Source organism: Chiloscyllium plagiosum, unplaced genomic scaffold, assembly GCF_037043375.1.
Source record: "Chiloscyllium plagiosum isolate Xiang-an unplaced genomic scaffold, Cpla_swu_hap1 HiC_scaffold_11, whole genome shotgun sequence".
NCBI lineage: Eukaryota > Metazoa > Chordata > Chondrichthyes > Orectolobiformes > Hemiscylliidae > Chiloscyllium > Chiloscyllium plagiosum.
The window spans coordinates 30,995,893-31,022,781 of record NW_028270149.1 but is presented as its reverse complement, the minus strand read 5'-3'; the positions used below and the strand labels follow the sequence as shown (position 1 = coordinate 31,022,781).

General features: G+C 40.8%; 1 protein-coding gene across 4 annotated transcripts in view; it reads left to right on the top strand.

Moving 5' to 3' along the window:
• The window catches only part of LOC122557325 (ubiquitin carboxyl-terminal hydrolase 12-B), a 69,525-nt gene that overhangs the window by 4,239 nt on the left and 38,397 nt on the right, over positions 1-26,889 (top strand). For 3 of the 4 annotated variants that reach the window (XM_087991954.1, XM_087991955.1, XM_043704908.2), the window contains exons 2-4: positions 23,103-23,183; positions 24,273-24,486; positions 26,251-26,477. In XM_087991954.1, coding sequence (XP_087848080.1) covers positions 23,103-23,183; positions 24,273-24,486; positions 26,251-26,477 — 522 coding nt within the window. The remainder of the gene's footprint in view (positions 1-23,102; positions 23,184-24,272; positions 24,487-26,250; positions 26,478-26,889) is intronic. The other variant, XM_087991956.1, reaches the window with a different exon arrangement.

Here is a 26,889-nt window from a genome sequence, read left to right as displayed (position 1 = left end):
AGGACATAATGGCACTGGAGCGTGTCCAGCGGAGATTCACACGGATGATCCCTGGAATGGTAGGTCTAACATATGAGGAACGGCTGAGGATCCTGGGATTGTATTCATTGGAGTTTAGAAGATTAATGGGAGATCTAATAGAATCTTACAAGATAATACATGGTTTGGAGAGGGTGGACGCTAGGAAATTGTTTCCGTTAGGTGAGGAGACTAGGACCCGTGGACACAGCCTTGGAATTAGAGGGGGGTAAATTCAGAACAGAAATGCGGAGACATTCCTTCAGCCAGAGAGTGGTGGGCCTGTGGAATTCATTGCCACAGAGTGCAGTGGAGGCTGGGACACTAAATGTCTTCAAGGCAGAAATTGATAAATTCTTGATGTCACAAGGAATTAAGGGCTATGGGGAGAATGTGGGTAAGTGGAGTTGAAATGCTCATCAGCCATGATTGAATGGCGGAGTGGACTTGATGGGCCGAATGGCCTTACTTCCGCTCCTATGTCTTATGGTCTTATGGCTTGAGAAAGGAAGCTACTGTTGAACTGCCTATCTTGCCACTGGATTTGGCGAATCCTGTGAAGGCACTGTCTGTGGTACTTCCCTAGTGCTTTGAGATGCCTTCTGTAAGTTGCCTAAGTTCCCAAAGCAAAAGGTAGCACAAAATCGCTACTTCCTGGTAAACCTTACCATAGTCAGCGATTTGAAATCCTGGTCTTCATGTATTACTTTCTGCAATTGACAGAAAGCTGAGCTGGCACATTCAAGGTCATGATTTTTGTCAGATATATCTACCTATTGTGGGAGCTAGTTGGAAGAGGACCTTAGGTTTGTGTTTGTTTAGTGAAATAGCTTCACCACAACGTTTCTCAGCCCTTTTACTACCCTTCAGTTGTGATGAGCACAAATTCTGTAGTAGGTCTACGTTATAGGGAGAGATTAGGACTTTATTCCTTGGAGCATAGGAGAATGAGGTGTGTAATATTGAGATGTATAAAATCATGAGGGGCATAGATAGGATGATTGCATATAATCGTTTTCCAAGGGATGGGGAATTGAAAAACTAGAGGCATAGGTTAAAGGTGAGAAGAGAAAGATTTGAGAAGGATCTGAAGGGCAACATCTTCAAGCAGCGAGTGGTGCATAACATGTTATAATATGCATTTCGTCAATACAAGTTTGCTGTAACGTGATTGATGACCCGGGAATGCTGTTTCTACAGCACAAACATTTAAAACGTGTATGTTGGCTATAATACCATTACAGCACCAACACTTTAAGCGCTGTTTCTGAAGCACAATTTTTTCTATAATGTGAGGTTGCATAAGAAAGTAGTTGCCAGAGAAAGTAGTTGAGGCAAATATTTGGATTGGTACATGAATGGAAAGGGTCAAGAGGGATATGGACTAAATGCAGGCAATTTGAACTAGCTGAGTGGGCACCATGGTCAGCATGGGCCAAAGGACCTGTTTCCATGCTATGACTCTAAATTTCTTTCAGATGAATATTGGGAAGACAATCCATTGTCTTCATTCCCAACCACAAACCTTTTTTTATTCATTGGTGCCATGTGGGCACCACTTATTACCCATCCCTTGTTATCCTTGAGAAGGTGGTGATGAGCTGCTTTCTTGAACATCTGCAGTACATGTGCTGTAAGAACACCCACAATGCTGTTAGGAAGGAATTCCTGGATTTTGATCTAATTCTCTAATCACAGGTTAAATCCCTGCCCATAAACCAGCCTTCAAAAATTGGCATCATGTTTGACCTCAATGCACATAAGATCACCTCCATTCCATGACTGAAACTGCATGTTACATCTCCATAAAATTAGATAACCTCAACCCTTCTGTTGTTGAAAACAATTTTTATGTCCTTGTTACCTATTGCCATGTTCTGGTCAGCCATCCACACTCAATCTTCTGTAAACATGATGCGCAAAAATGCGATCCATGTACTTAGTTGCATCAAGCCTCATTCACTTGTCTTTGTGCTGATCTGACCTACATACACTTGTATGTTTACTGAAATTAAACATCACACACGAGTTGCATTCATGAGTTTTCTATGCTAAAGGTGTTTTACAATGCTCCTGGCTAAGTATCATGATGATTTTAAAATTCTCACTTTTGTTTTTAAAATTCTTCACGTCCTGAGGGCTCTCTGTCTCTAAACTTTTGCCGACCGGCAAAACCGAGATATTGCTCTCTGATAATTCTGCACTTTGATATTCAGATTTTAATTGCTCCAAGTGCCAATACTCTAAACTCGGGCATTCACTCTATAAACATCTGTTTACTTCACTTTCTTCTTTTTAAGACCATCTTTAAGATCTACCTTTATTGACTAAACTTCATTTGTCCAAGAATTCCTTTGTATTACATGTTTCTTTTTCTCCTGTGAAGTTTCTTGAAATTTATAACTGTGTTGAAGACAGTGTACAAGTTGTTGTTTTTGAGCTCTGATTTGTATTTTCCTGAGAGCCCCAGGGGTTGTGTGTATAGCAAAACCAAAGTATAATTAGCTGCATTTTAGAATAAGATTTCTGCTGTTTTCATTTATTGAGACTCCTCCAGCATAGTAAATTGTGATAATTTGACCACTACAGGGTCTTTCAACTGAGACATCTTTAGAATAGTAATGCTTATTGACAGAAACAACTTGCATTGTAAAACACCTTTGGCATAGAAAACTCATGAATGCAACTCGTGTGTGATGTTTAATTTCAGTAAACATACAAGTGTATTTTAAATTTCTTTTGTTAATTTAGTATACAATAGTGCACTGAAAGCCAACGGCTGTTTCTTTACTTGTATTTTGCATATAAATGTTGTGAACAATAGACTTCAAATTATTAATTGACAAACTGCAGCGATGGCATAAATTTTACATAATGGGATCATGGTGCAAAGAGATAAGATTCTTGCTGTCAGTATCCTCAATTGTTGCAAATTTCACAAGAATAAAACAAAAACTCCTGTGAAATGAAATTGTTTTAAATAACAGTTATGATTGAATCTAGTCACTTATGTAAATATCCATTGGATGGCTGCTATATGACAGAGGATTTCCTACAACCCAAATTTTAATCATCCATAATGGACATGACTGTAAACTACTTGAATTTCACTGCCATGGTTTAAGATGGATAAACACTTTGGTAGTTGCTTTGGTTAACCAATATCAGAACTCTTTTTCACAGGATGGGATCAAAGCTTAAACTTGAATACAAGATGATAAGTTTGTAAAATATTATACCTGTTAATCATTTAACTTTATGACTTTACCACTGAAATTATATTGAACTGCAGCCATTTGTACTGAATGAAAAGATTAGTGAAAGACTTTGCTCAAATTAATTGAAAAATATTTAACATAATGTCCAGATTGCTTTGTGGTGGTGAAATAAAGATTTATTTGATTTTAATTTTCTTAAATTTTGCTTTTGAAATATATTACTTCATGCAAAACAAAACACTGCCAATGTTAACAGTCTACATTGAATTGCGTAGGATATTCAGTTCAGAAATAGGCCATTTGGTCCAACGAGTCCATGCCAGTGTTTCTGCTCCACTCAGCCACATCCCATCTTTCCTCATCTGAATCTGTTTTCGTAACCCACTATTATTCCCTTCTTCTTCACCGGTTTGCCAAGCTTCCTTTTAAATACATCTTTACTATGTTTAACTACACTATGTGGCAGAATGTTCCATATTCTCACCACGTGGGCGGCACGGTGGCACAATGGTTAGCACTGCTGCCTCACAGCGCCAGAGACCCAGGTTCAATTCCCGCCTTAGGCGACTGACTGTGTGGAGTTTGCACGTTCTCCCCGTGTCTGCGTGCGTTTCCTCCGGGTGCTCTGGTTTCCTCCCACAGTCCAAAAATGTGCAGGTCAGGTGAATTGGCCACGCTAAATTGCCCATAGTGTTAGGTAAGGGATAAATGTAGGGGTATGGGTGGGTTGCGCTTCGGCGGGTCGGTGTGGACTTGTTGGGCCGAAGGGCCTGTTTCCACACTGTAATGTAATCTAATCTATACCCTTTGAGATTTTAAAAAAAATTCCTATTGGATTTCTTGGTGACTATCTCATTGTGAGGCTTCTGGTTGTGCTGTTCACCAAAAAAAAACATTCTCTGCATTCACTGTAAAGTCTATGAAAGATTTTGGAAAGGACCTTTTTTAGTTCATCCCTTAACTTTTTTCCATAGAAGAAAGACAAGCGTTTTATTCTTTTCCTGACATTTATACCTAGACATTCCTGGTATCCTCCTTGTAAATCATTTTTGCATCTTGTTCACTACCTCTGTATATTTTGTATAGTATAGCTGGCTGAACTGCATGACATTCTGGTTAAGTGTAACGTCATTAAAGGTTTTCACAGATTTAGCATAACCTGCCTTCTTGTCATTGCTCTTCTTGGGGTAAGAAAAAGCTTAGCACTTGATTCTTTTCATGTAGTTGCTAACCTATGGTCAAGTTTTAATGATTTGTATTGGCCTGAGATCCCCATGTTCCTCCATCTCACCCAGGCCTGTATTTTCCATTCCTACTATTACTACCTCCTGATTCTGTCCTGAACTTTATTTCCAATAATTTGTGCATTAGGCAACTATACTAATGTCCTTCTGTAATTCATTGCAGACCATCTCTGTATTGACTGCTGTTTCTGTTCTTTTCTCCCACCCCCCAACTTGTTTTTAGAAATTGGAATCCAAAATCAAAATTCAAAATCATCAACATGAATACTGTGAACAGTAGTGGTTCAGGCACCGATCACTTATAGAATATCCTTTCCCGTCTTCCACCATTGTGAATAACCTCCCTTTACTTCCACACTCTGCTTTCTATCCTGAAGTCAGCTAACTAACATTTCTACCGTTTGGCCCTTGACACCACCTTGATTGACCATGTTAATTAGTCTATTATGGGACACATTATTAAACACCTTTTGAAAATTCAAATAAATCCATCACATTTCCGTTGCTTAGAGTCTAGTAGTTAAAAAAATTCAAGCAAAAGTTTTCCTTTTGAGCACTCATTTAGAAGTTATTCCATTGTCTTCTTTAGAGACTCCATTATTTTTCCTTCCACAGTTGTTAATCCGACTGGTCTATAATTCACTGGATGCTTTCTTCCACTATTATTTCATGAAATGTATCGATGCTGTATCAAGACCAGCATCGATTGCTCTTGAACTGAATGGCTTCCTAAGTTATTTCAGAGGGTTTTTCAGAATCAGTCACATTGTGGACTAAATTAGATGTGAATTACTGATTTCCTTCACTAAAGGATGTTAATGAACCAGATAGGGTTAATTATTACGACAATTGATGATAATTTCAAGGTGACCATTACTGACCCTAGATTTATAGTTGAATTTAATTTCTGTTGTGAGATTGGAACTCATTCAACCCTTGATGTTACCACTAAACTGCCATCTTCCCTGAGTTCTGATGCATGGATGTCGACCTTAAATATTACCTCTCTTTCTCTACAGATACTACTAGAATCTTTCTGCATTTTCTGTTTTTATATTCTCATGCATCCTCCTGTGAATGACATGGCAGTATTATTTCAAGAGTAGATTTCTAAGCATTTTAAAGTAATTCTTTGTTACTTAAGTGATTGTTTTTGATTTATCTGCAGATTAGTACAAGTTTCTTTTTAGCAAATAACTTTTAAATGGTAAAAACATATTATGTTTTTATTAAGTCTTGGGTACAAATTGTGCTTAATAAACGAACTAAACTTTGCATTTATATTATGGCAGCCTGAAATTTCTTGGATCAATGCAGCCATACTATTCAGAGTTTCCCACCTACATATTTAAACGCAATTGTTGCAGTACTAAATTTATGTTTATAGTAAATTCTGGCACATGTAAAATGGAGACAGACTTAAATGAAATGTTTATAACCAGGTACAAGTCAAATTTGTGAAAGAATTGCTCATGTTGAATCTTTCATAGTGTTTAGAAACCAACCATTGTTCCTCCTTATTTTCATGATGAAATGGAAGGCTAAGGAACTCGAGATCAAACTATAAGATGTTTTTTGGTTAGTCTACAGCTTAAGAGTAATGTCCAATGTGGACAATTAAAGGCTATCTAAAGAAGAGTCATGAGCTGATCCCAAGTGTTGTGGATTTGAGATAAGGAAGAGTTGAAGGTGCTTGGTTTTCACCTTTTAATAAAGAGCCCACTGATTCCTGAAGAAGGGCTTATGGCCGAAACGTCAATTCTCCTTCTCCTTTGATGCTGCCTGACCTGCTGCGCTTTTCCAGCAACGCATTTTTAACCACTGATCTCAAAGGTATACGATACACTTGAGAAAATTGATAAATCAAAAAGCTATTTTTCATTACAACAGTAGAAGTAGAAACTGGATCAAACAAGGGTAAAGTAGTTAAGACTGATGTTAGGAAGTTCTTCACAGTAAAAGTACCTGCAATGGAAATGGTTGTGCATTGCAGATAGAGTTCACTACATTGAACGCATGCTTAATTTTCCATTGACAAATATTTCATGCTAAGTTAGTAATTTCTTACTACTGGAGTTATTCAGCAATGAAATCACAGTTACGTGATCTCAGCTAGTGTGGTTAATAGAAAACCTGTCACTTGCTAGATAAGATATGAATTTTCTTTCCTGCTGGATGGGGAAAATGTATGCTGTTTTTTTAAAAATATTATTGTATCTTTTTTACTCTTTTAAGATAGAGAGTATTGCTGGCAACACCAGTGTTTATTGTTCATCTATAATTGCTTTCAGCAACATAGTGGTGAGCTGCCCTTTTGAACAACTGCAATCCATATGTTTTAGGTGCACGCTTAGTGTTGTGGTAAGAGAATTTGTTTTTTTTTCTGGCCCAGTGACCGTGAAGGGATGATCGAGTTCTAAGTCAGGATGATGCATGACTTGGAGTGAGGAGGGAGTGGCAGAGAAAGAGAGGAATGGTGGGTGGGTGGGTGAGGGGGGAGTTTGGTGATTGTCCCAGGTGTCCATTATCCAGACCTTCTAGGTTGTAAAAGCCACAAGTTTGGAAGATGCTCTTGAATGAGGCTTTTAAACTTGTTGCAATGTATCTAAAAGCTGATGGAGGGAGTGAATGTTTTAAAGTGGAATATGGGGTTCTGAGCAAGCAGACTTCTTTGTCCCAAATGTTGTCAAGCTTCTAGATTGTTGGAGCTGTATCTGTCCAGTCCAGTCTAGTCTCGTGGAACATATTCCATCATGTTCTTGATTTGTGCCTGGTGGACAGGCTATAAAAGTTGAGAGGTTGCCACAGAATTCTCAGTATCTGATCTGCTATCATAGCCACACTATCTTTGGCAATCAAATTGATATGTTGGTCAATGGTAATTATAGGGTATTGATGGGATTCAGCCATGATGACGGCATTCAAAGTCAAGGAAGCATGGTTAGATCTCTTCAGACCCAAACCTGAATATTGTTCAAGTATTGAAAATATGTTGCTGGAAAAGCGCAGCAGGTCAGGCAGCATCCAAGGAACAGGAGAATCGACGTTTCGGGCATAAGCCCTTCAGGAATGAGGAAAGTGTGTTCAGCAGGCTAAGATAAAAGGTAGGGATGAGGGACTTGGGGGAGGGGCTTTGGAAATGCGATAGGTGGAGGGAGGTCAAGATGAGGGTGATAGGCCGGAGTGGGGTGGGGGCGGAGAGGTCAGGAAGAAGATTGCAGGTTAGGAAGGCGGTGCTGAGTTCGAGGAATTTGACTGAGACAAGGTGGGGGGAGGGGAAATGAGGAAACTGGAGAAATCTGAGTTCATCCCTTGTAGTTGGAGGGTTCCCAGGCAGAAGATGAGGCGCTCTTCCTCCAACCGTCGTGTTGCCATGGTCTGGCGATGGAGGAGTCCAAGGACCTGCATGTCCTTGGTGGAGTGGGAGGGGGAGTTAAAGTGTTGGGCCACGGGGTGGTTGGATTGGTTGGTCCGGGTGTCCCAGAGGAGTTCTCTGAAACGTTCCGCAAGTAGGCGGCCTGTCTTCCCAATATAGAGGAGGCCACATCGGGTGCAGCGGATGCAATAGATGATGTGTGTGGAGGTGCAGGTGAATTTGTGGCGGATATGGAAGTGTCCCTTGGGGCCTTGGAGGGAAGTAAGGGGGGGAGGTGTGGGCGCAAGTTTTGCATTTCTTGTGGTTGCAGGGGAAGGTGCCGGGAATGGAGGTTGGGTTGGTGGGGGGTGTGGACCTGGCGAGGGAGTCATGGAGGGAGTGGTCTTTTCGGAACGCTGATAGGGGAGGGGGGGGAAATATATCCCTGGTGGTGGGGTCCGTTTGGAGGTGGCGGAAATGACGGCGGATGATACGTTGTACATGGAGGTTGGTGAGGACCAGTGGGGTTCTGTCCTGGTGGTGGTTGGAGGGGCGGGGCTCAAGGGCGGAGGAGCGGGAAGTGGAAGAGATGCGGTGGAGGGCATTGTCGACTACGTCTGGTGGGAAATTGCGGTCCTTGAAGAAGGAGGCCATCTGGGTTGTACGGTTTTGGAACTAGTCCTCCTGGGAGCAGATGCGGCGGAGCCGAAGGAATTGGGAATATGGGATGGCGTTTTTACAGGGGGCAGGGTGGGAGGAGGCGTAGTCTAGGTAGCTGTGGGAGTCGGTCGGTTTATTGTTCAAGTAATACTGTGTTTGGATGTAGACCACTTCAGTGTCTTCAGAGTTAAGTACTGTTTAACCAACAATGAACATACCCACGTCTGACTGTATGTTGGATTGATTGATTTTTTTTATCGTCACGTGTACTGAAGTACAGTGAAAAGCTTTGTTTATGAGCAGTATAGGCAGATCATTGTATGCAAAGATGTACAGAACAAAAGATTTAGAGGGGTACAGGTAACATTGCACAGGGTGTACAACAGAGGTCTGTGTTAGCCAAATCAGCATTATTTTAAGCGAGATCGCCCATTCAGTAGTCTAATAACTACCACAAGAAAGCTGTCCCTGAACCTGCTGGTGCGTGTGTTCAGGCTTCTGTATCTTCTGCCTGATGGAAGAGATTGAAGGAGATCAGTATGAGGTGCAAAGGGTCTTTGATGTTGGCAGCCTTTCCGCAGCAGCGTGTCATCTAAATGGAGTCTGTGGGTGGAAGGTTGGCTTCTGTGATGGCCAAGGCTGTGCACACCACCCTCTGTAGTTTTGTATGATCCTGGGCAGAGCAGTTATATAGGAGAAAGTGAGGGCTGCAGATGCTGGAGATCAGAGCTGAAAATGTGTTGCTGGAAAAGCGCAGCATGTCAGGCAGCATCCAAGGAACAGGAGAATCGACGTTTCGGGCATAAGTCTCCCGAAACGTCGATTCTCCTGTTCCTTGGATGGTGCCTGACCTGCTGCGCTTTTCCAGCAACACATTTTCAGAGCAGTTATGCACCCAGACAGCATCTGTAGAGGTTGGTTAAGGATCCTTCTGGACATGCTGAGTTTCCTGAGCTGCCTGAGGAAGAAGAGGCATTGTTATGCACCCTTGACTGTCTCATCTACGTGGGAAGTTCAGGATGGGTTGACTGTTATTGTTACTCTGAGGAACTTGACCCTCTCCACCCTCTCAACCTCAGTTCCCTTGACGGAGACGTGTTCTCCTTCTTTCTTATGAAAGTCAAAGATTACTTCTTCAGTTTTGTCGATGTTGACCGGCCTCTATCTCCCTTCTGTACTTGACTCATCGTTGTTAGATATCCGTCCCACTATGGTGGTGTCATCAGTGAACTTGTTTATGGCATTCATTTGGAATTTTGCAACACACTCATGGGTGTACAGGGAGTACAGTAGGGGGCTGAGGATGCATCCTTGGGAGGCTCCAATATTGAGTGTTATTGTGAAGGAGGTGCAGTCACCCATCTTCACTGATTGCAATCTGTGGAGGGAGGGTCATTGAGCAGCTGAAGACAGTTGGGCCTTGTGTATTATTTTCAAGAATTTCCATAGTGATGTCCAAGGCCAGATGTGATTTTCTTCAACAATCACAGCTAGGTTCCTTTTTTGATATGGATAGCTATAATTAGCTTGAGAAATTTCCACTGATACCCTTTGCTTTCAATTTTGCCAAGGCTGCTTCCTGTCACACTTGGTCAAATGTTGCCATTGTGCCAGTGAAATCTTTCACTCCTCATCTCTGGAACTCCACCATCTTGTCTGTGTTTGGAGCAAGGCTATAATAAAGATGGAGCTGAGTGACCCTAGCTGAACCCAGACTGGGTATCAGTGAAAACTCATTGCTGTGTAAGTGGTGCTTGATAGTACTGGCAATGGCAACTTCAATCACAGGATTGACAGTAAACTGTTAGGGCAGAAATTGTCTGAGTAATATGTCCTACTCTTTACAGATATGATACATATGGCTGACTTTCCATATTGTCAGATGGATGCCAGTATTCTAGTTGTACTGAAACAGCTAAACCAGGGACATGGCTTGTTCTGGAGTACAGATTTTCACTGCTCCAGTTGATAATATGATTCGGTTGATGTTGTCAGAGTCCATAAATTTTGCAGTATCTTGACTCTTAAACTGCCGTTTCATGTCATATGGAGTGACTTGTGATTTGAATTGATTGGAGACTTACAGCTACGCTAAGGATCTCAGGAGGAGCCTGAGATGAATTATCTGATTGAAGATGGCTGCAAGTGCTTCAGCCTTTTCTTTTTTACTGATGTGCCGACCCCATCCTTGAGGATGGGAATGTCTGTTGATTTGCGTCCGCTGATTTATTTGTTTGATTGTCCATCAATATTCATGAGTAGATGTGACAGTGTTACAGAATTTTTGTCTAATCTGTTGGTCATGCAGTTGCTTGGCTGAAATACATGCTGCTTGCACTGTTTAGCACCTGTTCAGTCCCATGTTGTCACCTCATCTTTGGATATTCCTGACATGTTCTACAGCATTTTTGAATGAGGATTTATTTCATGACTTGATAGTAATATGAGAGATATGAAATGAGAGTGAGAAATATGTTGCACTTTTCTGAAAGGATGAGCAAGGTAATGGGGTAAAGCTGGTGGGGATAGCTGAATTGCTCTAACACAGGGTTATCGTAAAGCATTGTCAGTGATTCACTGGATGTTTCTGCAGCCGTTCCTTCAATGTCGCTGGGCCCAAGACCTCCCTAATAACATATAGCAAATGGACTACAATTCAAGAAGGCAGCTTGCCACTATTTATTCAAGGGGAACTCTGTGCAATAAATTCTTTTCCAGCCAGTGATATCCTCAATAAAGAAACTGAACAAAAAAAAAGGAGATCAATCATCCCATTGAGTTTGCTGTGCCATTCAGTGAGATTGTAGCTGATCTAAAAATCCTACATAATTAAGTGTATCCTTGAATACACTTAATTATGTAGTCTCTGCAGCTCTCTGATTCAAAGAATTCCCCATTCATTAACCTCGAAGACTAGATATTCCTCTTCACTTCTGTCTTACATTTCTATTATAAGAGACTATCTCTCTTTCCTAGCCTCTCCCACATTGGGAAGCAACTTCTCTGCATCCACTGTATCAAGCCACCAAAGCACATCTTCTCATAAGAAAATCTTTCCAAGCCCAGGATCAATATAGTGCACCTTCCCTGGATTGCCTCTGTTGCCGTTATATCTTTCCTTAGATAAAGGGACCAAAACTGTTCACTGTATTTTAGGTATGACCTAACTATATATATCCCTTATATAGTTTCAGCAGGACTTCATTATTTTGGACTCCATTCCCTTTGAATCAAAGGCCAAATCCCCTTTTTTTTTAGAAATTGAATCAGTCTGAACTTTGGAGCACAGACAGCCTCACACAGGGCACCTCACACCTTCAGTACATTCTCTTGGCCAACATGGCACCTATTGTTAAAGTTCACTTGAGAATGTAACTTTTAAAAAAAGTTCTGGGATTTACATATGAAAGAACTGAAATCAACATGGTCATTCTAAAAGATGAGAGACTTAACAAACAATCCAGGTCTTTTTCAATATATAATTTCAGTTACTAAACTAAACTTTTTGCTGTAAATTCTGTGTCTTACAATCTTGTATTTCACGACCACCTGATAAAGGAGCAGTGCTCCAAAAGCTAGTGCTTCCAAATAAACCTGTTGGACTATAGCCTGGTGTTGCGTGATTTTTAATGAGATAATTAAAGGTTTTATCAATGTACAAGAGGTGACATCACAGTTTATGCAGTGCACTTTAGGTAGGAGGTCCCGCTTCGAATCTCTGTGTTTTAAGCAGAGGTCAAGTGTATTTTTGACAACAGAAAAGAACCTTGAATGAAATAATTCCTGTGTGTGTGTGTGTCTGTGTCTGTGTCTGTGTCTGAGAGAGAGAGTGTGTGTCTGTGTCCGTGGCTGTGTGTGAGAGAGAGGGTGTATATATTTGAAAGAGGAGTCAAGTCTGCTATGGAGTGAATGTACTCCATCAGACCTAGACTGCATCTAGCATGAAGATCTCCAATAGGTGTCATATCCCATAATATTGTGAGGCAATGTTCATGACAGCAGGAAGGATTCCTGCCTCATTAGCTTGGACCAAAAGAATATCACTCTCCAAAATGAGATTTGTGCAGTGAATCTGTGCCTGAATCCAACTGCTGTAGCTGCGTGCATTTTCGAACAGTAGGTGGAAATTGTAAAGTTTTCCGACCTGGAATCAGGCAGGGTTATTCTCTTTGTCCTGTTTTAAGAACAAAGAACATGACAGCACTGGAACAGGCCATTTGGCCCATCAAGACTGTTCCGAAACATGATGCCTTTCCAAATTTAAAAATTTGCTGCCTATTGTTGTCTGTATCCCTCTATTCCTACCTATTCGTATATCTGTCAAGATGCCTTTTAAATGCTTACTATTATATCCACCTCTGCCACCTTCTCTGGCAGTGCATTCCAGGCACTCACCATCCACTGTTAAAACAAACTGCCCCCTCAGCTCCTTTAAACTCCACCGCCCCTTTTTTTTAATCTTAAATCTATGTCCTTTGGTAATTGACATTTCTAGCATGGGAAAAAGGGTCTGACTACCCATTCTATTTATTCTTCTTCTAATTTTGTAAATTTTTATCAGGTTGCTCCTCATCCTTTGTTCAAGTGAAAACAAACCAAGTTTGTCCTCCCATTCTCTTGTCCTCATTGTTAATACCCTCCAAACCAGGCAATATCCTGGTAAATCATTTCTGTACCTTTTTCCAAAGCCTCCAAATCCTTCTGGTAATGTAGCGATCAGAACTGTACAGAGTATTCCAAATGTAGCCTGACTAAAGTTCTATACTAGTGCAGTTTGACTTGCCAATTTGTATACTCTGTGCCCTGACTGATGAAGGCAAACATGCCATATGCTGTCTTGACCACTTTTTCCACTTATGTTGCCACTTTCAGGGATCTGTGGACCTGTATACTTAGACCCCTCTGTTTGTTGATGCTATTAAGGGTTCTGTAATTTACTATATACTTCCCTCCTGCATTAGATCTTCCAAAATGCATCCCTTACAGCACGGTGGCTCAGCGGTCACCACTGCTGCCTCGCAGCACCAGGGACCAAGGTTTGATTCAGCCTTGGGCAACCGTCTGTGTGGAGTTTGCACATTCTCCCCATTTCTGCGTGGGTTTCCTCCAGGTGCTCCGGTTTCCTCCCACAGTCCAAGGATGTGCAGGTCAGGTGAATTGGCCATGCTAAATTGCCCATAGTGTTAGATGCATTAATCAGAGGGTAATGGGTCTGGGTGGGTGTTTTAAAAAATTCAGGTCAGGTTCGTAGGAGAGTAGTCTGACACAGAACAAACGACCAAGAGGCGAGTCTGCTAGAATATGGGCATTTTATTCCCCGCATCGTCGCCACAACCAGGTCCAAACAACGGGTCTGGCTTATACTCACTCTACATGTTACCAAAACTGGGAGCCGTCAGTTCTCGTAGAGCGGTTGCCAACAACCCACGCTCGGCGGTTAAACGTAACCCCGGAGCAGACTCACCGAACTGGAGACTTTTCCAGCTGATATACTCTTTTCCAGATATAAACATTCATGTGAACAGCAGAGCAAGGCTAAAAAACACATTCCATTCTGGTTACATACAGATAAGAAGATTCACACGGGGAGGTGTGTAATAAGATTCACACGGGACTAAGCAACACCTCCATTCCGGTTAGATTCACACATGTATTGGGACATAATTTTTAACCGTTTCACCACATTCCACTGCTTGGAATTTTACACCACATTCCACTGCTTGGCCCAATACATGTGTTACATTATGATTCACACATGTATTGGGACATAATTTTACACCACATTCCACTGCTTGGCCCAATACATGTGTTACATTATGCTTAATTCAGTTCAATTCGTTTCAGTTAATTTCAGTTCAGTCAATTCAGTGTAATTCAATTCAGCTCAGTTCAGGTCTGTTCAGTTCAATTCAATTGTGTTCAATTCAGTTCCGTCCATTTCAATTCAATTTAGCTCAGTTCCATTTTGTTCCGTTCAATTTGATTCACTTCAGTTCCACTCAGTTCAGTTCAGTTCAATCCCATTCAATTCTGTTAACTCCGCTTCAGCTTTTTGGACATGCCCACATCCTCCGCTGTACCCCAGGCAAGGGGTTCTTCGGCAGGACTGGGATCCTTTCTCAAACAAACTGCCACGTACATGCCCACATCCATGCCATCCCGGGACGGTCGGGACCTCCACAGTTTGTTCTTCTGGTTTCTTAGTCTTTTTCCAAAACATTGTTCTGTATCAAAATCTCTCCTCAATTGCGATTGACCCTGCTCGACTACGCCAAATGTTTTAAAAAATTCTCAAGGTCAGGTTCGTAGGAGAGTAGTCTGACACAGAACAAACGACTAAGAGGCGAGTCTGCTAGAATATGGGCATTTTATTCCCCGCATCGTCGCCACAACCAGGTCCAAACAACGGGTCTGGCTTATACTCACTCTACATGTTACCAAAACTGGGAGCCGTCAGTTCTCGTAGAGCGGTTGCCAACAACCCACGCTCGGCGGTTAAACGTAACCCCGGAGCAGACTCACCGAACTGGAGACTTTTCCAGCTGATATACTCTTTTCCAGATATAAACATTCATGTGAACAGCAGAGCAAGGCTAAAAAACACATTCCATTCTGGTTACATACAGATAAGAAGATTCACACGGGACTAAGCAACACCTCCATTCCGGTTAGATTCACACATGTATTGGGACATAATTTTTAACCGTTTCACCACATTCCACTGCTTGGAATTTTACACCACAGTGGGTTACTCTTCAGAGGGTCAGTGTGGACTTGGGCTGAAGGACCTGTTTCCACACTGTAGGGAATCTAATCTAATCTTAACTCAATCTGCTATTACTCCATTCAAAACTCTTGTCGATGTATATCCTGCTGTATTCTGTGGCAATCCTCCCTGTCCACAGCTCCTCCAAACTTTGTGTCATCTCCAAACTTACTAATCAAGCCAATTTAATTTTCCTCCAAATTAATTATATCTATTACAAGCAACAAGGATCCCAGCACTGATCCTTGTGGATCATCTCTGGTCACAGATCTCCAATCTGCAAAGCACCCTTTCACCTACTCTATGACTCTTGTATCCATCTTACCAGATCACCACAGATCCCTTTTGAGATTTCACCTTTTGTATCAGCCTTCCATTAAGGAACTTGTCAAAGGCCTTGCTAAAGTCCATATTGACAACATCTACTACACTGACATCATCAATCATCTTTGTCACGTCCTTAAAAAGCTCTTAGCAAATTTGAGAGTCATGACCTTTCCTGCACAAGGCCATGCTATCTACCCCTAGTAAGTCTGTATTTTTCAATGTGAATAAATCCTATCCCTAAGAATCATCATTTATATAAATGATTTGGATGTGAAAATAGGATGTATAGTTAGTAAGTTTGCAGATGACACCAAAATTGGAGGTGTAGTGGACAGCAAAGGTTACCTCAGTACAACAGGATCTTGATCAACATGCAATATTCCAAAAGTGGCTGAACCAATGTCCTGTACAGCTGCAACATGACCTCCCCACTCCTGTACTCGATACTCTGACCAATAAAGGAAAGCATACCAAATGCTGCCTTCACTATCCTATCTACCTGTGGCTTCACTTTTAATGAACCTGCACTCCAAGGTCTCTTTGTTCAGCAACACTCCCCAGGACCTTACCATTAAGTGTATAAGTCCTGCTAAGATTCGCTTTTCCAAAATGCAGCACCTCACATTTATCTGAATTAAACTCCCATCTGCCACTTCTCAGCCCATTGGCCCATCTGATCAAGATCCCGTTGTAGTCTGAGGTGGCCTTCTTTGCTGTCCACTACACTTCAGTTGTGGTGTCTATCTGCAAACTTGCTAGCTATGCCTCTTATGTTCACATCCAAATCATTCATATAAATGACAAAAACTAGTAGACCCAGCACTGATCCATGTGGCACTCCACTGGTCACAGGCCTCCAGTCTGAAAAATAGGCCTCCAGTCTGAAAAACAACCCTCCACCACCACCTTCTACCTTTTGAGCCAGTTGAGGGGTGACATAATAGAGGTTTATAAAATCATGAGGGGCATAGATGGGATGGATAGACAAAGTCTTTTTCCCTGCGGTGGGTAAGTCCAGAATTAGAGGGCATAGGTTTAGTGTGAGAGGGGAAAAATGTAAGAGACCACATTTTCATGCAGAAAGTGGTACGTGTATGGAATGAGCTGCCAGAGGAAGTATGGAGGTTCGTACAATTGCAACATTTAAAAGGCATTTGGATGGATCTATGAATAGGAAGCATTTGGAGCGATATGGACCGGGTGCTGACAGGCGGAACTAGACTGGGATATCTGGTCGGCATGGACTGTTTCCGTGCTGTACATCTCTATGACTCTAAATGGGGAGGTAATTAGTAGTATTATCGCTAGACTATTAATCCAGAGACCCAGGTCATGTTCTGGGGACCCGGGTTCGAATCCCATCACATGAGATGGTGGAATTTGAATTCAACAAAAATCTGGAATTAAGAGTCTAATGATGATGCCTATGAACCCATTGTTGATTGTTGGAAAAATCCACCTGGTTCACTAATGTCCTTCAGGGAAAGAAACTGCAATTCTTACCTGGTCTGGCCGACATGTGAGTTGAGACCCACAGCAATGTAGTTGAGTCGTAACTGCCCTCTGGGCAATTAGGGATGGACAATAAAAGCTGGCCTATCCAGCAATGGCCTCACCCCATGAGCGAATAAAAATAAAAATGGCCCAGTGGCCTGAGGAGTGGTAGATAGAGTTTAATTTAGATAAATGCAAAGCGCTGCATTTTGGAAAAGCAGGACTTAATGGTAAGGTCCTGGGAAGTGTTGCTGAACAAAGAGACCTTGGAGTGCAGGTTCATAGTTCCTTGAAAGTAGTCGCAGGTAGATAGGATAGTGAAGAAAGTGTTTGGTATGGTTTCCTTTATTGTTCAGAGTATTAAGTACACGAGTTGGGAGGTCATGTTGCGGCTGTATAGGACATTGGTTAGGCTACTTTTGGAATATTGCGTGCATTTCTGTTCTCCTTCCTATTGGAAAGATGTTGTGAAACTGGAAAGGGTTCAGAAAAGATTTACAAGGATGTTGCCAGGGTTAGAGGATTTGAACTATAAAGAGAGGCTGAGTATGTCGGGGCTGTTTTCCTGGAACATCGGAGGCTGAGGGGTGACCTTATAGAGGTTTATAAAATTATGAGGGGCATGGATAGGATAAATAGACACAAGGTCTTTTTCCCTGGGTTTGTGGAGTCTAGAACGAGAGAGCATAGATTTAGGGTGAGAGGAGAGAGATATAAAAGAGACCTAAGGGGCAAATTTTTCTCAGAGAGGGTGGTAAGTTTATGGAATGCCCTGCCAGAAGAAATGGTGGAGGCTGGTATAATTACAGCATTTAAAAGACATCTGGATGGGTATATGAAAAGGAAAGGTTTAGAGGGATGTGGGCCAAGTGCTGGCAAATGGGACGAGATTAGGTTAGGATACATGGTTGGCAGACAAGTTGGACTGAAGGGTCATTTTCCATGCTGTACATGTCTGTGACTCTAAGCATCTTCGCCAATACTTTTCCCTACCACTGATATCTGGCTCACCACCATGTAATTTCCTGATTATTCCTGTTGCCCTTCTTAAACAAAGGAACAATTTTGACTATTCTCCAGTTCTTTGGGTTGTCTCCTATGCCTGAAGAAGTTACAAAAATTTCACACAAGATCACTACAATTTCTTCACCCACCTCCCTTAGCATTCTGGAATAGATCCTATCAGGTCCTGGCGGGTTTATCTACCTGAATACTTTTCAAAACACCCAATGCCACCTTTTCTATGTTGACATTCCCTAGAATATCAACATACCCCTCCTGAGACTCAACATCTACCATGTCCTTTTCCTTTGAACACTGATGCAAAGTATTTGTTAAGGACCTCACTCACTTCCTCCAGCTCCACGCATAAATCCCCATCATTGTCCTTGAGTTGACCTACCCTTTGCCTAGCTACCCTCCTGCTCCTTATAAATGTGATGTGGAGGTGCCGACTTTGGACTGGGGTCAGAAGTCTCACAACACCGGGTTATAGTCCAACAGATTTATTTGAATCTGAGCGCTACTGCTTCATCAGATGAAGTGAAGAGAAGTACATAGGCACAGAATCATTACTCAGAGAGATCAAAAGATCATACAAATGGTGTGAGTGGAGTGTCGACAGGCTGAATAACAAGTCTCTGCAGGTGATCACAAATTTCAGACGGTGTAAGTAAAGTATCAACAGCTGAATAGCATGTGAAGGGATGACCTATGATCCGTTTAACTAAGGCAGAAAGATAATTACAAACAATTAAAAATAAGATGGTGCTGGAGGTATGCTGATCATGTTATTCCAGCCATTTGGTGTAAAAGTCACATGCCGAGAGTCTAACCAAAGTAACAAGTAATCCAAAACTCCTCAAACTAATTAAGATAGAGAGATCATAACAGGGCAGGATGTCAAAACAGGGTAGTAAGGAAGATTTCACAAATATAGAACAGTGTGGCAGGGTTACATGTAGCACAACATGAACCCAAGGTCACTGACTTGGCTGCTGCTGCTTTCCTTTGAAAGGGCTTCCCTCAACAGTATACCTTTTTTGACAGGGCAGTGGCCACAGGAGACACCTGTCCTGCCACACTCATGCTTACTCCTCTTCCTGGTGGTCACCCAACACTTTTCTATCTGTGTAGCCCTTACAGGTGCTGTGATCTTGAATGTGCTATCCACAACATTTTCAGCCTCAGGAACTGATTACACAACCTAATCCACTAGTCACCAAATGCAGGTCCCTCACTCCTTTCTATTCCAAGCAGACCATAAAAATGTAGAATATTTTATCTCTCTCCAGACGCTACTTATTCAGTCTGCAAACTGGTTCCTGAACAGCCAAGCCTATGTCCATGATTCTTTTCTCAGTTTTGGTGACTGAACCAACCTCTCACAGAATCCTCGAGGAGAAAGTGAGGTCTGCAGATGCTGGAGATCAAAGTTGAAACTTTATTGCTGGAACAGCACAGCAGGTCAGGCAGCATCCAGGGAACAGGAGATTCGACGTTTCGGGCACAGGCCCTTCTTCAGGAAACAAAGAAGAAGGGCCTGTGCCCAAAACGTCGAATCTCCTGTTCCCTGGATGCTGCCTGACCTGCTGTGCTGTTCCAGCAATAAAGTTTCAACTCTCACAGAATCCTCCTTGGTCATTTCTCACCAGTGCCTCTGTTTGGATGCTCTTTTTCCTGATGAGCAGCAGGTCCTCTGCAATCCCCTTCTCTTTTTCATGGTGACTTCTTCCTTAGTCAGTTCTTACGAGCACCCTCTGTCTTGTTCATGTGCTGACTGGAGCCACTTACTGAGTCCATTGGGAAAGATGTGGGCATTAAGTAGGTGACGATCACCGGTAGTGCATCATTCAGGACAAAGTCTCCTTGTATGTGAATAAAGTTGCCACTTTACAGACTGATGAGCTTGGAGAAGTGGTAGTCTAGTGCTTTTACTACTGGACCCAGATAACATTCTGGGGACCTAAGTTCAATCTCACCATGGTTCACTTACGTCTCTTAGAGAAGGTAACTGCAAATTTTACCTGGTTTAGCCTACATGTGACTCCAGACCAACAGCAATGTGGTTGACTTTTAGAACAATTACCCTTTGGACAATTAGGGATTGTCAATAAATGCAGACCTAGTCAACAATGCCCAGAACCCCCAACGAAATTTTTTAAAACGGGAAAATGGATATATAGTCTTTGATCAGAAGATTTCCATATAGAATTCTGTTGGCTATATATGCTTGTTTGATCTCCAAAACATTGATTTATTAAAGAAAAACATGGACGTTCATTAACATAATTTATTCTGTCACTGTAATCCAGTGATCCTAATTATTAACAGTGGAATCATGAAAGGCAGTCCTTAAAACAATCCTATATTTCCACTAAATTAAATGGTACTAGACCTGAGGTATTGCCAATGTGAAAAATGGCAAGTTGGGTGGTTTATCAATTTAGATGGTAGTAAATCATATTGTTCCTTATTAATAGCTTACTGAAAGCAACAATATTAAATAATATTTATATTTCTTTTAGGACATTTCAATGTAATTTGAAATGACTGATGTGAAGAGTTTCTTTTAATTGAGCATGGCACGAAATATCTATTGCTTTAAAAATTAGTGTGGTTAAATACTCAGTGAATGTTTGTTTTATACTGCAAAGAGATACAAGGAGTTTGAGCCTCAGTGAGCTACTTATTGTTTAAGTATTAAACCATTAAAAGTGATTTTGAAACCAGACCTAGATATTAGTTTCTTTTAACTAAAAGGAATTTGCATCCAAATACAGAAGGGATTTTCAGTTCTTGCCTGAAGTCTTCATTTACTCCGTAGTGCGTAGTTATGCCTGAGCTGCTTGGGGATCATCTGGAATGAAAGCTCCCAATAGTTGCTGCTGAATAGACCTATAAAATGCACATATCTTTTGATGTGGTATGCAATGGCAGAACCCTCATCATCTTTAGGAACATTTATTGATTTTGCAGTGTTTCAGCTCAAGTATTAGCAGCATTAGCAACTTTTGAAAACAGGTCCTTTTGGTGTGTGTATATTTGCAATGTTTGAAAACAGCTGTACTGCATAAAGAAGGAGGACGCTATTTCTGTTGAGTAGTTTTTTATGCACTTTAGCATGAAAGTTGTAACAAAATAAAACTAAGTAATTTTTATTCCCTTTTTCATTTATTTCCCATTTTAAGTAGTAATCATATTTTTGTTTTGTAAGCATCTTTTAGACTACTTCACTACAACCAGGATAGTGAAAAAGCTTTGGGCCTTTATTGCCCAAGGAAGCATCTTCTTTCAATTCTTATTAACACTGTTTGTGGACAGAAGTAGAGCTTGAAAACCAAGATGATGGATTAAAGCTGCTGCTCTCACTCTAACAGTGTATTGATATATAAATTTATATATCACATCATTTATATATCCACCTGTGGTATTCTGTTCCTACTGCACACTACCGCAACATACATGCTTGCCTACACACAAACGCACCTACACAATAGAGGAGGTGCTGTCTGATTCACTGTGGCAATGGAGGAGGTCAGGGCCCATTTCAATTCCCCTTCCCACTCCCTCTCCAACATGTCTATCCTTGGCCTCCTCCATTGCCACGGTGAATCAGATCGCAAATTGGAGGAACAACACCTTATGTTTTGCCTGAGCAGCCTACAGCCTGGAGGTCTTAACATTGAGTTCTCCAATTTCAGATAAACTTCCTATCCATTCCCCAACTCCCTCTCCAGCCCCACCTCCTCCCCTTCCATTCCTACTACCGACTCTTCCTTTCGGTTACCAACCGGATTCATTCCTCCCATCGACCAATCAGGTCGTACCCACAATCTATATTCATCTATCACTACCTCGCCATTCTGACTCTCCCTCCACCCTCCCTTTATCTGCAGCTCGCCCTAACCCCCCCCCCCCCCCCCTTTCCTGAAGCAGGGTTATATATGAAATGTTGACTCTCTCCACCACCTGATGTTGCCTGGCTCGCTGTGTTCCTCCAGCCTCCTGCTTGTCTACTACAAAATATTCAAAGCTATTTAACAGCTGGGCTTCATTGCTGCAATTAATCGATCTCCAAATCCTTGAATTTAGTCATCAGCAAGAGGCTGGAAGCTGAGATTTATATTGCCATTGAGTAATTTGTAATTAATAATACCAGTATAACCTTGGAATTAGCCTTGCATTCTGACTTGTCACTGTATTTGAGTGGAAGTGAGGCATCTCACTGGTTTTAAACTCAAAGTAAAGGCATTTCCTTTTGGTATTTGATGTCAGCGTGGCTTGCTGCATAGGTACATCCTGACATTGAGTTGACTTTGCATGAGCACATGCATTTCCCCATGACCTGTCCTACCTGCCTAGCTTCCTTTCCACCTATCCGCTCCACCCTCCTCTCTGACCTATCACCTCCATCCCCATCCCAATTCACCTATTGTACTCTATGCTACTTTCTCCCCACACCCACCCCCCTCATTTATCTCTCCACTCTGCAGGCACCCTGCCTCTATTCCTGATGAAGGGCTTTTGCCCGAAACGTCGATTTTCCTGCTCCTCGGATGCTGCCTGACCTGCTGTGCTTTTCCAGCACCACTCTAATCTCAACTCTGGTTTCCAGCATCTGCAGTCCTCACTTTCACCAAATACGTTTTAAGCTTTTGTGACTGCTCTGCGCTTAAATGGCCTACACCTAATTGTTGTGTGCAGTACAGTTGCCTCAATAGATCCACCATACATTGCAGGGGTAATGGAATTTTTAAAACTTCTCCTGTCTCACATTTCATGCTTGTAAATTGTCCCTGGAAGTTGCCCTGTTACTCTTGTCTAAATTTGACATTTTCAATATAAAACTACTGCACTTGCTACAGCAAGAACATGACTGTATCCTTTGATGTGAATAGAAAGCTTTTTAAATATAAAACGATCTCAACTAGTTTCTGAAATAGCGTGAATCTTTTACTAAAACATAAATTCCTTTGGTGATTCTCTTGACCATCTCTCCTTTGTCTTTCTGATTTTAGGGCGCCAATGCATCTGCTTTGGAGAAAGAGATTGGGCCGGAACAGTTTCCAGTAAATGAACATTACTTTGGCTTGGTCAATGTAAGTTACTGCTCATGTCTTCTGAATCAGTCTTCAAACTAGCATTCCCTTTAGCCATTTCAAAAATGAGTTCGTCCTATTTTTAATCATTTTTTTCTTTTCAAATTGTTGAAATTATATTGGATCAGGTGATGCCTACTTCATAACAGTAGAAGCAAACAATAGTAAAAATTCCAAATAGGGAAATACAAATGCATAATTCTGACAAGTTTGGAAATCCCTTTCCAATTGAAGATATAACATCCATACTTAGAAGTTGTAACATGGAAATTTAGTGATCTGTTCACCCAGTTTTAGCCCCTTTTAAAATACTAATCCTAGTTCCAAGTGAGCATACTTTCATGCATCTGTCTTGATCAGAGCTTTTCGCAAAGTAACTGATCTAATTACACGTGTGGAGGAGGAGTAGATATAACATCCAGTTCTGCATAGCCGGCAATGAAGAGCATAGAGATTGGAAAAATAAAACAAACAAGAGAAAAGCAAATGCATCTGAACCTGAAACTTTGTTATTCATCAACTCTTCAAGAAGTCTTCGAAATCTGTTGTAAGATTGTAGTAATCTAGAACCTTTTTGGACAATATTCTAGAAATAAGGAACCACACCCTACTGGAATTGTCTAGATTAAGCCAAAATTAATACATAATTTCCTCTTACATTGATTATTCATCTTGTTTGAATTTGTCAAGCCCATCGGGTCCAAATACTCTGAATGCAGGCACAGGTTTTTCAAACTGGCCTCATGAACCTGAAATATTCTTTAATCATGATAGGTATAATTTAAGTTTAATAGCAAACTTTTAGAAACATCAATAGCTTGTGTAAAAAATGTAAAGTGAAACTAATATCTCAGCATTGTTTCCTGCATGTTTTGGCAATTGTGATTAAAGATGTTTCTTTCGATTTTAAAAATATGTATATTTGTTCACGTGCTGCTGAATTCTTTCAGGCTTACTGACTTGAATTCAGTAGGATGAATCAGCTGATTTAATATAATCTGAAAGCGTCACTCATGAGCAGTGAGAAAAAAATGACATTACTTCCATATTCCTTACTATACGTTTTTGATTGTTTTTTAACTTTGCTAGTTTGGCAATACATGCTATTGCAATTCAGTTTTGCAAGCACTTTACTTCTGTCGGCCATTTCGGGAAAAGGTTTTGGCGTACAAGGTGCAGCCCAGGAAGAAGGAAAATCTACTCACATGCCTATCTGACCTCTTTAATAGTATAGCAACGCAGAAAAAGAAAGTTGGTGTGATACCACCTAAGAAATTCATTTCAAGGTTAAGAAAAGAAAATGGTAATGCAGACATTTTCTACTTTTTGTAATGCATGATCGATGTTAAAGCTAAATGTTAACGTTATTACAGTTCAAAACTGGAAGCATGTTGAATTGATGTGCAGTGGAAATAATTGTAGGAATATTTTGCTCAAATTGTTGAACTGTGGAGTCAAAATCCTGTTTGTTTTTAAAACCTGCACTAACATCGATTGTACTGTCCCTTGAATGCCTTTAATTTCATCATTTTAAATCTTTGAATATTGAAGCAGTTTTTGAATTAAAGTGCGGCCTACTTTAATACCATAATTAAGTGATTATAAGTTAGGTTGGATAGAAAGAACTGCTAACAAAACAGAAGTTTAATATTATGGGGCAAAAGACATGCTTTTGAAGATTTTGGATTTAAGAGCTTAAGAATGTTAGACGTATGAGCAGAAGTAGGCCATTGCTGCTCTCAAGTTGGAAAAAAAATGGATTAATCCTCCTCGTTACACATTACAAGATCTAAAATAATCTGGTCGTGAGTAGGTTCTGCAATATACTATAAGAAGCAGTCCCTGATATACTCTACAAATTTGTCTCCAATGGTACCCTTGCATATCTGATTATCCAGTCACGATGCAGATTAAAATCACCCATGATAATTGTCATCTTTATATGTCTCTGTTACATCCCAGTTTATACAGTTTATCCAACCGTGAATCAACTCTTTGAGGACCTATAGATGACTTGTACCAGTAATGTTTCCTCTTGCTGTTCGTTACTTGCACTCGATTCCGGATCACAATTCATTACACCTGACAAAGCAACCCCAACTCATTTTCCTTTTTGCCCTGAATACCCTTGAATATTAAGATTCCAGTCTTAGCTTTGTGACCATGTCTCTACAATAAATTTAAAGTTGTAGCCATTTATTTCGACTTATGCATCAACTCATTAATCTTATTACAAATACTGCATGGATTTAGATAAAGAATCTAAAACTTTGACTTTTTAACCATCATTACTTACTCATTCTAAATTCTGCTGCACTCTTGTGCGTATATTTTCAACCCTTTCTTGCCACACTTGGATTAATGTTTGCCTCTTCACTATCTTGCACCTCTGCTCTTTTGTTTCATTTTGATTTTTTAAATATATTTACCTTCACTTGAACCATCTTCCCTGCCAATTTAAAGCCCTTTCCAAAGCCCTAATATATGAACAGGACACTGCTCCCAACATGACTCAAATGAAGACCATCCCAATGGAACCACGCTGTCTTTCCTCAGTACTGATACAAGTGTGCCACGAATCAGAACCTGTTTTTCCCACATGAATGTTTGAGCCATGCATTTCCATTTCTATTTTAGTTAATCCGTGCCTCGCGCAGAAGTTGGTTAAACCTTTTCAGCAGAATAATTGTTCAAGTAGATGCATTGATAAAATTTATAATGAACTATGAATTTTGCTTCTGATGGTACAAAGTGCTCTTTGATAAAATGAATATGACAGTAATAGCAATATTGCAATTTAAATCCAAAAAACAGATTTCCATAGTTTACTTATGTTCTCTCTTTTCAATATGATGTGGTACTGCAACACCCATCTCTTTGTAAACTGTTGACCCAAAGAATAAGTTTAGATGGCTCCTTGTTTTGTTGGGGGATGATGGGAATTACTTTTATCCTTTTTTTGAGATAAAAGGGAAGATTCGTGGTGATATAATTGAGGAAATCAGTGTTGATCAAAATGTAATTCAAGTCTGATCAGTTACTGACACCCTCTTTTTGATGTTTCCAGAACTGTTTGATAATTATATGCAACAAGATGCACACGAGTTTCTGAACTACCTTTTAAACACAATTGCTGACCTATTACAAGAGGAAAAGAAACAAGAGAAACAGAATGGCAAACTGCAAAATGGCAATGTGGAAAATGAGGAAAGTGATAAAACAGAACCAACCTGGGTGCATGAAATATTTCAAGGAACACTAACAAATGAAACAAGGTGTCTTAATTGCGAAACTGTGAGTTTCAAAGGAAAGTGTTGAAATCTATAATGAGTGTGTGCTGAAATTGCTAACAGTGCTGGACAAGTAGAGCCTTAAATTCACCATTTTGTTACCAAAACAATCCCATAATTGTGCTGCTGTTCTTGCTGCCAAATCTGCTGTAATTTTTTTGGGTATTTGCAACTTTATGGATTTGACTTGATCTGGTGCAGCTCTGTAGAACCACACATTAGTGAAAGTCGCCAGAGGTGAAATGAATAATCCATTACAGATGGATGACTGGTATTGGACATGTTCTGATGTAGTGCTGCATCAGATATTGCCTTTATCCTTTTAACCTTTTGTAGGTTTCCCTTTGCATTTCCTCTGGATCACCTTCCTACCCTTTCACCCCCTCTCCATTGTCAAAGGAAGTACAGTACAAAAA